A 13,729-nucleotide genomic window follows, 5' to 3' on the forward strand; every position below is an offset into this window, starting at 1 on the left:
AATAATGTTTACACTAGAACACAAATTTGCAAAGACATGTTATGCTATTTATCATAAATATGGAATATAAGTATAAATCTATACATTAAATGTACATACCTAGCTTCTCTTCTTTTTTCACTTGTGTCTCTGAAAACATATATACACAGTAATAATGGGGATTATATAAAGATATTTATTTCTTGTACTCATGCATAGATGGGTGGGCAAAAGTGGATTTACAGTGGTTTGTATGGAAAGTAATACAACAATTAATAAATAACAAGACAAGAACAGACCCTGTGTTTCCTGCACTCACACTGTAAACCTACTTTTGCCAACCTTACTTCTTTTACACATTATTCAGTTTTTCAATATGCCATGTTAATTTGCATCTTATAATTGCAGAATATTAACATAAATGGACAAATAGAAGTTCTTTATTATCATCACAAGAGTTATTTTGAGAAAAAAAATAGAATGTTAACTAAAATTTCTAATGGGAAGTTCATTAAAGGTACTGATTTGTACCTCCAGTGAATAAAGGGTGGAGGAATTGTTAGCACAGTGTATTCTGAGAAGAGCACTTAGCCTGATAGGTACAGGGTGCACAGAAAAAAATTGTCTCAGATTTAAGCAAAATACTCAGCAATGGAGTTATAAAATGATTAAAAGCATGCATTTATGATTTGTTTCATTCATTCATTCACTCATTAATTTTGGCAGGCATGTTACATACGTGGAGGCTTAGGCTTGACTTCTTTGCCTAGAAAGAGTTAAAAATATTTAAGACAAGTCATTCAATTCTTATTGAATTGTCATTGAATATGATAGAACATTATAAATTTGAAACTCAAAATCAAACAGTATAGACCCTAGCCATTCTTCCTTATTGAAATTTTATAGGATATGTAATTTAATGTTCATGCCAAGTTACTAATTTAAAACTTATTTGAAATAATAAAACACAGCTTAATTTCATTGCATCATTAAAATATAATTTGTTCACAAACTCACGTGCAGTGTTAACTTTTTAATCTTATATTGGTAAAGCACATAGTGCTTTTGAGGCACTATTTTTAACCTTTCATTACTCAAGATGAAAAACCTAAAACAATTTTTAAATTTCCATTAACATTGTCAAGATGTTATCTGTCCCTGTGTAATACATTAAAAATAATTGCTTCTGAATTTGTAATTCCTTATGACTAGAAACACAAAATTTGCTTTTTTGGCATGAGCAACCCTAGTGCAGGAGTTGGTAAATTTACTGTGGAAGGTCAGATATTATATAGTTTTTGGTTTGGGGCCATGTAATCTCTGTTGCAGTTACTCACTCTGCTATTGCAGCCCAGAAACAGTCATAAACAGTATGAAAATGAATAGGAATGACTATGTTCCCATAAAACTTTATTTACAGACACTGGTGGCCAGTGTACAGGCCAATGTTTGATAACTTTGTTCTATCCATAGTCCATTTTAATTTTCCTTTTTATCTTAACAAAGATTGTGACAGTAGAAAATAAATAAAGGAGGCTGGAAGTCAACCTAAAATACCCTTCATGCTATCCCATCCCTACTCAGTTGTTCACAGATTCCTGGTGATTACACATCCTAAATATATCTTGCATATACTTCCACTTTTCCACGTGTACTTCATTTCCTCCTCAGTTTCTACCTACATTCTAGCCTCAAATACATCATTTTCATTTCCCAGTTTCCTTCTTTACCTGATGCCCTTTGCCCCTTCTTGCAAGCTTTCACCACACCACACTCATTTAGGACCCAGCTCAGCTATTGTCTCCCTCTGGCAACCTTTCCTGAGCTCCTTCCAAGATGGGTTATATGTCTCTAACCTTTACTCTTAGAACTCCATGTAAACCACTATGTCTACACATTGCAATTATTTGCAATACTTTGTAATTATTTACTCAGGTGTCTCCCCCAAATAATTTGTGAAACTCATTATACAGAGACTGCAACTATCATCTTAGTATTTTTAGTACTGTGCTTGGTCTCAAACATAGTCAAACATTGACTTTAATGAACAAGTGGAAACTCTACGGAAACGGAGTGTTCCTCTATTCAGTAAAGCACAAACTAAACACACTCCCATTGACAGCTTATCAAAGACCCTGCAAATATATTTGAAAAGGGGTTGCAGAGAGTTATTTTAGAAGAGTGGCCCTTCTCTGAAACATATCAACATAAATCTTTTATTTCTTTTCTTTACATAGCAGGTTTTTCAAAATTGTGCATGGTTGCCTTACTTTGAGATAATTGAAAATAAAATGTGAAAGATTATGTATGAGATTTCTCATTAATATTGGTTATGGTTATTTCACCCAAGAAAAGGAGAAAATTATACCATGTTTAGGTGTGACTATTGAGTAGTTTTGGTCTGAAATACAAAATTTATTGAAGATAATTTTTCAGTTGGATAGCACTATCTGGCACAGCATGTTTAAATCATGAACATTTACTGAACTGTATTACCCTAAATACCTCTCCATTACATTCTGATTCTTTAAGTGGGTGTTAGAAAAACAAAAGAAGGAAATAATAAGAAATGATGTAAGTCCAGTGAGATTTAACCCTTCTTTTAAAGGTCAGGGCATACGGTAAGGATGGAGATTGTTTGAGGAGAAAAGCAAAGTAAAATATCTGAACTTGGATGGGTTGTCTAAAGTGACAGGCACAGCCCCAAGGTACCTCTTTTTCTGCCCTGTGTGTTATTGGTTACACTGATCTCAGTACCTCAGCCTGACACTATTTCATTCTAAAACCAGAAATGTGGAAATAGAAGAGATGGGTAGTTATTGTTTCTTTTCCACTACACCCAAGTAAATAGTCTCATTTACCTTCCTTAAGGTGTTTCATGTTACTCAGAGCTAAATTTGAATAGCATATGAAAGAAGTTTCTTCATGTTTGTCCAAAAGAGGTATTTAAAATATTTTCTTCTGGAATATGATTCAATTATTAAATATCATACCTGTTTGAAGCATCACAAGTGTGAAACATTTCCTCATAGGCTTGTGAAATATTTCCATATAAAATATCATTGTGTTGATCCAAAAATTAAAAAAAAATACTTGAGCTAAGAGCATTGTTTTAAAAATTGGGTAATATAGAGTGTTATAAATAATACGAAAACATGTTTAATCACAGAAGAAAGAAAAATGGAGAATAATTATTTAAGCTTAAATAAGCTTAAATAATTAATGAAAATGGCATATTTTAGAATAGCAAAGAAGATATAAAGTAAGAAATAATGTTGACATGGGGGAAACTGGATTTTTGTCAATTTTGTCATATTCTATCAGATTAACTCACAAAGTAGCCTGGAAACGGAAGACTCTAATGGAGTTGACATCTTCACAGGCAAGTGCCTAAAAGCCTCTGAGTTTTTGTTTTAATTTAGAAGAGTGAGACCACAAGCTTCCTTTGTATCAGGTCTAAAAGCCTGCTCTAGTGCATTGTTTCTGCCACCCTGGAAGATCTCAATTCAAATCTCATTACTACAACCTTTTTCAATTAGCTTTTAAATTGAGTAAAATTGAGAAGGAGGATTTTCAGAGAAATCTTTTCTAAAGGAGCTAAAAAGACCATTTTTTAAATTTGCCTGAACGAAAAAGAAAACAAATTCTGGGGAAAGACTGAACACAAGAATTATGGTTTTTGGAAGAGTCTGAAATATATCCATTGAAGAAATAAAAAGATGAACTATCTGAATATTGAATAATAATACTTTGTTTACACTAATGCATGAGTAGAGTTTAGTAATTTTAAATGAAGCTATATTTCTTCTTCCTTTTTCTTAATGACGAGGCCTTCCTTAGAATCCACAGGGCATATGTATCTCCTTTCAACCAGCTGAGAAAACTTGTACCTGACATAAATGTATTCAGCAGTTACTAATAGGATTGTACTTGATTGATTAACTGAATGGGCTAAGAAAAATTTCACCTCCTAATCTCCAGAAGGTAAATTTATTCAGAAAAATTTCAATTTCAAGACTACAGTACTGAAGTCACAATTACAAATAAAAATAGAAGGTTTTAAGACATAAGTGGTTAATATTCAGAGGTTAGGCATAAAAAGGATTACATCTTTTTAAATTAAATACAAATTGCTTTCATTTCCATAAACTAAATGGCTAACGTGTTTCTCTTTCAGATTTTAAAAGACTCTATCACATTTTAATTCTGGAAAATTATCTCATGTACTTATTAGTATACTTTATGGATAGCGCATTTAATATTAATTTGTGCCCCAAACCATGATAAGCATTTTAAATGAAATATTTTAACACAGTTACTCTCATGAGACCAATTTCCCCACTTAATACATTAAGAAAAAGTCTTCCATGTTATTTGACTATATAACTATATTACATTTGTTTATTCAAAAACATTTACTGAGCTCTTACTATGTGCCAGGAACTGTTTCAGGCACAAGATACATGAAATAATCCAACAAAAATCCCTGCCCTAAGGAACATGTAGCCGTGCTGTGTGATTCATAGCATTTGAATTTACTATCTAAGTATTGCATTGGGTTCTGAATTCCAAATAAGTACACCACCACACTAACTTCTTTGTTTGTTTTCCACCAGCACCTCCATCTCTCTGTTATTCTGAGAATGGAATGGTAATAGAATATTTGAGGTTCTATCTTTTGTAGTAAACTATATCTAGAATCTGTTGGCAAGAGAAAGGTGCACTTTATTTAAGGTTACCTTAAGGTCAAAGAGGAAAATTTGTGACATTATTAAGTCTTTCGCTCACTGCCTTACAAATCAAATTGAATTGTGAGTGATGTCATTGATATGTTAAAAAAAGTCGTGTCCCCTTGTTTGTGAACTGGGGATCCATTAGATTATTATTTCCGCATCGTTGCCTGTAACGTGGATAAAATGTTGGAACTTAAATACAAAATCATTATGAAATCAAATTACGGTATGTATATATGTGAGTAAATCCTCTTAGTTAAGAGATAAATTATTCCACCGATGTTTTTTTTCCCCCCAGGATTTGGACTAGTGGATACTCAATAAATGTCTTTGAACTAACATAGTAGAAGTCATTAAATTTTTCTCGATATATTATGTTTGTTTGAGGTAATAAACCCTCTTTGAATATTATAATGGCACATACCTGGTGGCTACTGAGTAAACATTAGTGTATCTTAGAGACAGTGGTTACCTTGTTGTCTGTAGGGATACTTATGAAGTATATACCTCCATTGCCACATTCTAGCAATTACTCAGTGCTCCACGTCAGCATAACTTTAATATATTTTCTCACCTGAAAGACAATGGGCACCCTCTCCCCTAAGAATTTATAGTAGAGTTTTCTAGCAGTTTTTGTTGTTATAGGGAAAAATAAAATGAAAATTTGAGATAGCAATGTCCAAGTATAAATTTATTATACATGTGAGTGTATCTTCATTGTTCTAATTGCAACACAATTGAACATTGTTTCAAGTCTGTCTCATTTAGATTTTCTAGAATGTCTGTCACTAATTTTTAAAAAACAATTATTTTTGCTTTACTGCATCCTCAGATCTTTTAAATAAGTGTAATACATCATTTCTCAATGTGTTCAACTGAACACACCACTATTATATTATAAATATATACATATATCTATCCATATATATATAATTGTTGAATAACTTTAAGAAACATTGGATAAAAGAAGTCCAGCTATTCTTTTTACTGTTAAATCTCCCAAATGTATGCATACATATTATGAACTACAAGAGCTTTTCTTAAACTTATGTAACCTCAAAACTCTTTTCTGTACCAATAGTATAACTAGTCTTCTATGTAAACACTTTGCAAAATACGAGTCTAGGAAATAGCTTACTAATACTGTAAATATCCCTCCCTTTTACAGTAAGAAAGAAAATCTCTATTAAGAGTACTTCTATTGAATTATACTAATAGTTAAACTGTATAAAATTACACAGTTTCTAAAGGAAGGATTTAGTTCAAGGTTTTAAGGCTAACAGAGTTATCATATGAACCACTGGGGAAATAGTACTCAAGTAAACTTATGTAACAAATAAGAAGTTCTTTATTAGAAAACAAATGGTTTGATCTTGTTGGTAATTAAACAGGCTGAAACAATTTTAGGTATTATGAACATAAATCTGTTATTTCTCATGTCATTAAAATGGAATTACCCTAAGTTTTTAGCATTTTTAAATGGATTATTGCCATTTATAGATAATATAACACTGTAGACTTATAAAGACAATTACTGTTACGTCTCTATTTGACAGATCAGAAATCGTTTGACCTACAGTTTCTCTGATGTCACATCTCCCTCTATTTTCACTCTGCCATTCTGTTTTCCTAACTAAACATTTACAGTCTCACTTCCCTTTCAGACAAGATTTAAAATAATAGTCTTCAACGTATTCAAAGTATGTAAGGTCTATTTTAAGTATGTAAGGTCTATTTTCTGACCCCTGACCTCCAAGTAAATACCTCAAACTATAGTAAAAATAATAAAACCAGATCCCTTTTATTTCCTCTAAACTGCCCATAAGATCAGCAATAACTCTATATTATACATTCCAATGAATACGTTTCAGTTTTTATCTTGTAAATTTCTGCTAAATTTGACACTTCAACAACTTCTCCTTTGATACTCTTTCCTTCCTGGTTTCTCTAACTTCAGGAAATACCCGCCTTCCCCTGCCCGTTATGTTTCTGTTTATTATTTGTTTTTTTTTCTCCTTGCTCTTTAACTCCTTCAGGGTCTCCTTTCCCTCTATCCACTCCTTAAATATTAGTGTTCTTCTTGGTTTGCTTCCTCAGTTCTTGGCTTTCGCCTTTGTCACACTCCCCTTGGAAGACATATCAGTAACGCTCATCCTTTAAGCCAGCACATCTCTTGTCTGGGACTTCCAAATCTGTTACTGCTTTCTCACTGGGTGCCCAATAAACATACCTAAATGTATATCCTATAGGTACTCCTAATTCCAAATGTCTCTCCCCCACCCAACCCCAATTAGATTACAAACTCTAAGAGAGCAGGAACTTGACTGCATGTACCAACATGTTTTTGTACTTAACATATTGCCTAGCATATAATAATTGCTTAACACAAATTTATAAATATATCAAAAATTTACATGATAGATACAGCTTTCTTTTTCTAAATGCAACTTTTTTTTGAAATTCCAATCACAGTATATGACACTACTGTCTGCATTCTTACTCTTCCAAGACAGGATCCCAGGAGTTATGTGAATTTTTCTTATCCTCCCTCCAAATTACAACAATTTTACTTCTTAAATACTTCTTTAATGGCTCTTTTTCTTTTCTTCCTATTAATGTTTTACAAAGATTTTCTAGTAACTCCAGAGTTTTGGTGCAATAGTCTCAACTGTCAGAAAAGTAATTTCCTGAAGCTATCACCAACCTTTTTATTTTCAATTTCTGTGATTAGTCCAAATGAACAACTTGTAATTCTAATTTAAGCTCTTACCTTATTTTTCTCAAAAACTTAATTGCTTTCAATTTCCATTAATAGCAGGACATAGCACTTATTTTGGAAGTCATAGTTTTCTGTTGCTGGTGCCTCCTAGCCACACCTACTCCAATCATCCGTTCGTACTTTATGTTGCCCTGAAGGTGAAGTCCTTGTAGCACCCAGGGCTCCTCACTGTTCCCTGCCTCCAGCTGTGGCATGTGCTTCTCTCTGCCTGGAACACGCTCTTCCGGCTTTCTTCACCTGCCTATTAACCCTTCTCTAAGCCCACTCCTGCGTTTTCTGCCCTTGGAATTTTTCCCTGAACCAAAGGCCTGTAGCAATATAACTTTCCTCTATGTTTGCAAAGCACACTATGCACAACCTTTCTTGTTTGTTTGATTTTAATTGCTTATTCCATTTTTGTTGATATTACTGCTTTATTTAATGATTTCTGCCTTCATACAATATATTTCTTGAGAGTTAAAATTTGCTAGCTTTACATCCCTAAAATCCAATGAAATACTTAATACATGATAGGAATTCAATAAATACGTATTGAACTAAATTTAGCCATTGATTCCATCATAATTGGAGATTTAATTATTTTTATAATTTATAGAAGTCTTGCATAGTTCATATTTTCTCGTTAATTTAAAGAAGTGTATAAAGTATTTAAGTACTTTATACTTAAAGTGTGTATGTAAGAGAGACAGAGGCAAAGACATAAAGCGTACCTTGACAACCTCCTATCTGTCTACTCTGATAAAAGATCCAGTTAATAAAATTTATATATATTTCTCTTACAGAAAATCCCTATGGTAATTTTAAAACAGATATCACAATGTATTTATTCTCTATAATGACACACAAGTTGAATAAAGTAACAAGTTAGAAGTTTCTTAACTAATATAAGCCATAGTTGTTTTTTTGCTAAGTCATTCACCCTTTATGTGAACAGCTTAGACAGTTGATAAAATATAAAGATATTTTACCCTTGACACACATGTTCTTCTAGCAAAACATGTGTTTATTTCTTCCTTTTAAGCTCAAATGAATGCATGGGGAAGCCCAGGGTTCATTTGCCTGTGCTGTCAGGAGAAAACAATGGTTCTTTCCTCCATAATTGTTGGGATGAACAAAGTCCAGAAATCACACATCCAGTGAGGTAGTGGAAGGACAGTGCAAACCAGTACTTGGTGAGTGTGAGGGCCACTCTGCTAGTTAGAAAGCAATCATTCAAAAATATATGTCCACATTAAACTAGCCAAGGTGGTGAGAGAGAGGCTTGATGTTATTCTCTCCTGAAGATAAGGGCAGTATTAGATGTCTATGGGTTTTATAGGAATACTTCTCAATTTTTAAAAATATTTTATTGATTATGCTATTACAGCTGTCCCATTACCTCCCCTCCACTCCCTCCACCCTGCATACCATCCCCCACCCACATTCCCCCCGTCTAGTTCATTTTCATGTGTCATCAGTTCTTTAACTTCTACATTTCCCATACTATTCTTACCTTCCCCCTGTCTATTTTCTACCTACCATCTATGCTACTTATTCTCTGTACCTTTCCCCCTTCTCTCCTCCTCCCACTCCCCTGTTGCTAACCCTCCATGTGTTCTCTATTTCTGTGGTTCTGTTCCTGCTCTAGTTTTTTGCCTAGTTTGTTTTTGTCTTAGGTGTGGTTGTTAGTAATATGAGTTTGCTGTTATTTTACTATACATGTTTTTTATCTTCTTTTTTTCAGATAAGTCCCTTTAACATTTCATATAATAAGGGCTTGGTGATGACGAATTCCTTTAACTTGACCTTATCTGAGAAGCACTGTGTCTGCCCTTCCATTCTAAATGAAAGCTTTGCTGGATAGAGCAATCTGGGATGTAGGTTCTTGCCTTTCATGACTTGGAATAGTTCTTTCCAGCCCCTTCTTGCCTGCAAGATCTCTTTTGAGAATCAGCTGACAGTCTGATGGGAACTCCTTTGTAGGTTACTGTCGTCTTATCTTTTGCTGCTTCTAGGATTCTCTCCTTCATTTTTACCTTGGCTAATGTAATTACGATGTGCCTTGGTGTGTTCTTCCTTGGGTTCAACTTCTTTGGGACTCTCTGAGCTTCCTGGACTTCCTGGAACTCTATTTCCTTTGCCAGATTGGGGAAGTTCTCCTTTACTATTTGTTCAAATGAGTTTTCCACTTGTTGCCCTTCCTCTTCCCCTTCTTGTACCCCTATAATTCAGATGTTGGAATGTTTAAAGATGTCCCAGAGGTTCCTAAGCCTCTCCTCATTTTTTGAAATCTTATTTCTTCATTCTTTTCTGTTTGACTGATTCTTTCTTCCTCCTGGTCCACTCCATTCATGTGAGACCCAGATTTCATTCCCTCACTGTTGGTTCCCTGTACTTTGTCTTCATTTAACTTATGGTAGCCTTCATTTTTCCATCTAATTTGTGACCAAAATCAACCAATTCTGTGAGCAGAATTGCTCACCAGTGTTTTGAACTGTGCATCTGATAGGTTGGCTATCAGTCACTTAAAAGGATGGGATCTGGGGCTTTCATTTGTTCTTCTGTCTGAACCCCCACCCTCTTTTTTTTTTTTGGTCTTGTTGCACCTGTTACGTATGAGGGGTGGAGCCTTAGGTTTCACTAGGGCAGAGCAACCCAGTTAGTGAGTTGTGACGCTGTATGTGGGGACAGGGTCTGAGAGGGAACAATGGCACTTGCTCCACTCTCTGCTGATTTCAGTCCTTTCCACCAATTCCCCTGAGCAAACTGGACCTTTCTGGTGCTGATTCCCACGTGGGTGGGCTTGTGCAACCCGTTGGTCTTTCCAGCGACCTCTCCTGTGAGGCTGGGAGTCTCTCCCTTCACCTCAACCCCCACAGGTGTTTTCAATCAGTGCCCCAAGGCTCTATTTCCTGGTGCTGGAATCCTGGGTTGTGAGCAGTGCCTTGTTTCACAATCGTCGCCTCTCTGGGTCTACCTATTGCCACCCCTCGGCCAGGGTCTGCCAGCCGCCGCTTGCACAGTCAGGGTCCACCCGCTGTGGTCTTATGCACCCAGTCCCAACGTTCTTTATGCCATGTGACCCCTCTCCACCTGGCTGCCCGACTCTGCCCCTCTGACCAGTCTGGATGAACAGGTCTATTTTAACTTCTTGGTTGTCCAAATTCCATTCAAATCAATTTTCTATCAGTTCTGGTTGTTATTTTGTTTCTAAATTGTTGTTGTCCTTATTTTGGTTGTGCCAGGAGGCACAGTGTGTTCCCCTATGCCTCCATCTTGGCCATAAGTATATTTCTCAATTTTTAATGTCTATACTCTTAACTTGGTGATCTTGCTGAATCCAAATTCTAATTCATCAGTTCTTAATGAGACCTAAGGTTCTACATTTATGTTGTTTTGTGTACCATGCTTGGAATAGAAAGGGTATAGAAGATAGCATTTTTTTTCTGTTTTTATAGTTCTTTAAAAACACTTTTGAGTACATTATATAACATGATTCTCACAATAAGCTTGTTATATTAGCATGAAACATATTAGTGTTCACTCTGTTGTATAGATAAAGTCTCAGAACTTCAATAGTTTGTTGTCATCACTCCATATTTATTGTCCTAGAGTTCTTCCTTCTATACCACACTCCTTCCATTTATCTTTTATATTAAAAAACTGCCTCTGTATGTGCTGTACCTCAAAACCAAGACACATGTCAAAAATAAATTTAAGAAAGTTACTAGACAGTGTTTTTCTTTTCATACAAATAATTTTGTTGACCTGTTGTGGCTATGGTGGCTTTTGAGTGACATTCTGTCCCAGAAATTAGAGAGGACTACGAAGCTCGCAGCAAATATAATATAGGAACTTAGACACAAGCTTAGAAAAAACCCATTCATCCAACAGAGACACCACAGGGTATGTTTGAGGAAAAGAGTACAAACAGGCCAAGGTTGGATAAGTCGAGGTGTGTGTTTATGGCTGAAGAACAGTACTTGAGAAAGTAAACTGCCAGGACTGCAGGCAAGGTAAATAAGTAAGATGCTTTAGTTGTGGGCTTAAAGTAAAAGGAAAATAATCGAAAAACACTGAATAGAAAACAAAATGCATAGAACTGACAATCTTTTAAAAATATCTATGTGGGGAGGAGCAACGGTGGAGAATTAGACGACTGGGAGAGGGTGAAGAAGTATGTCAGGGGCAATGAACTAGCTCTGCTTCCTGTGGACAGACATTTGGGAAAACCAACCAGCGCGGGCTTCTGGTAGAGCTTGAAGAGGAAATGGAAACAAGGTGGTCAATTAGGTCATGAGTTGTGTATTTTTTCAGGCAGATGAAATGAATGAAAAATGAAAACTAGAACTGAGGTCTCACTAGGAGATAAAAATAAAAAAGGAGAGAACAAACTTGGGAGATGCATACTTGGCACCTATATGGTCACTGGACTGTGAAAGAGGAGAAGCTATAAATGACTCAGAAGTTTAAGTAACATAACTGAAGGGTGAGTCTTGAATTCTATTTTCTGAGATAAGGCACAAAAGAAAAAGACAATGGAAGAGATGTGGAGTTCAATTCTAAACAAAATGAGATGTGAGCAGAATAACCATGTGAAGATGTTGATTAGGCAGCTAGAAAGATAGGTATAGAACTCTGAAGAGTTTGTTTAAAAACATTAATTAGAAAATGAAAACATAAATTATTGCTTATTATTTATTATGCCTATTTGCATTTTTAATTATAATACCACTTATAATTAATGTCCATTGCTTCCTGAAAAGAACACTTAGCTATTCTCCAATTACCTAATGCAATTCATGTCCTATTTGTCATCATTTTCACTGGGGCCAGAGTAAAAAAAAAGAATTCAGTGGTTAATAGTATCATCTATCAAAAATAAATAATTATTGTAATGTTCTTCCAGTATTTAAAAATGTAGTCATCTTTTTTTTGTTTTATTTTTAACAGTGTAGATTTAAGTTATTCCTTTTTTGCCAAAAAAGGTTTATTTTTAAAAATTTTTGAGAAATAACAGATGGTGAATGTGGTCAAGTATTGCCTAAGGGTCAACATAGTATGAACAAAAAAAGCATTCCTGGACTCTGTCATCAAACATGTTAATGGTCATTTTTGCAGAAAGGAATTTAGGAGAAAAGATCCCTCAGTAGAAGCCTCCTATTATACACTAAGCTCTAATTTAATTTATCCTTTCATTATGCTCTCAAAGCTCAGGGGAAATTTTTATTCCTCATAATTAAGCTAATTCCCTCCATCTGCAGTGTGTACCCCAACACGTCCCATATTTGGGGCAGTTCTCTCTTCATTAATATGCCCCTCTGGATTTCCTGCTCCTCCTCTTGGTGGAGAATGGCACTCCATCACACACCTGAAAAGAACAAATATCTCTCATTGGTTCCACCAGCGGGGAGATAATATGTTGTCCCCTTTAACAACAAACCCCTGAAAAAAATAGTTTCTGCTCTGCCTCTGCTTATTATGAATAAATTCTCTGTTAAGTTCTGTTAACTGGTTTCTACCTCTACCACTCTACTGAAAATACTCTCCAAAAGGTCACAGAGAGACAGGCTTTTGTCAGATATAATGGCTTTTTCTCTGCCACCATGTCCCTTGACCTTTCTCAGGCATTGTTACTGCTGACTTCTTCAGTTTTTCTTGAAAGTGTTTCACTTTGGGATGCTGATACACTATATTTCCTCATCTCCCAGGTGACACACTTTCCTTCTCTTCACCAGTTCTGTATCTTTTCCAAGAAGCTGCCCTTAATTCCCTTCTCTTCCGCCTCCATGTTCCTTTTTCTAAAAACAAACAAACAAAAAAATTCTCCCTTTTTTCATGGCTTCTACTTGAAAACTCTAAACTTATGGATACAGAATCTGTTTGAGGATTCAAAGTGAGTATCCCCAACTTCCTAGTGTCTCTAGAATACTTCTATGGGGATGTCCCATGAGAATCCACACACACCACCTCTTTCCTTTGCGACTTCTGCATTTGATCACTTTCTCCATTCTCTCATACTTAAGACCTTGGAGTTGTGTATAGTTAATGTCACCCAGTCTCTACTCTTTTCCTGTGAAACAGCATGGCAATTACTAATGCAGTGATAGCATCATACAGAGAGTATGATTATGTTTTTAAAGCATATATATTTATATAACTGAAAGAGCATATAACAAGATGATGTTAGCATTTTAAATGGTTGCAAATTTCTGTGATTTTTTAAAAACTTAATTCCTGATAATTCCACATTGAATAT

General features: G+C 35.1%; 1 protein-coding gene across 1 annotated transcript in view; it reads right to left on the reverse strand.

Annotated features, from left to right (window-relative positions):
• TRDN (triadin) overlaps nt 1–13,729 on the reverse strand; it is a 304,890-nt gene that overhangs the window by 36,929 nt on the left and 254,232 nt on the right. The window contains exons 24-25 of the mRNA XM_045843665.1: nt 719–745; nt 100–129 (exon numbers count right to left, since the gene is read on the reverse strand). Of these exons, the coding sequence (XP_045699621.1) occupies nt 100–129; nt 719–745 (57 nt within the window). The remainder of the gene's footprint in view (nt 1–99; nt 130–718; nt 746–13,729) is intronic.

Source organism: Phyllostomus hastatus, unplaced genomic scaffold, assembly GCF_019186645.2.
Source record: "Phyllostomus hastatus isolate PE091 unplaced genomic scaffold, TTU_PhHast_1.1 phas_contig_40, whole genome shotgun sequence".
Taxonomy (NCBI): domain Eukaryota; kingdom Metazoa; phylum Chordata; class Mammalia; order Chiroptera; family Phyllostomidae; genus Phyllostomus; species Phyllostomus hastatus.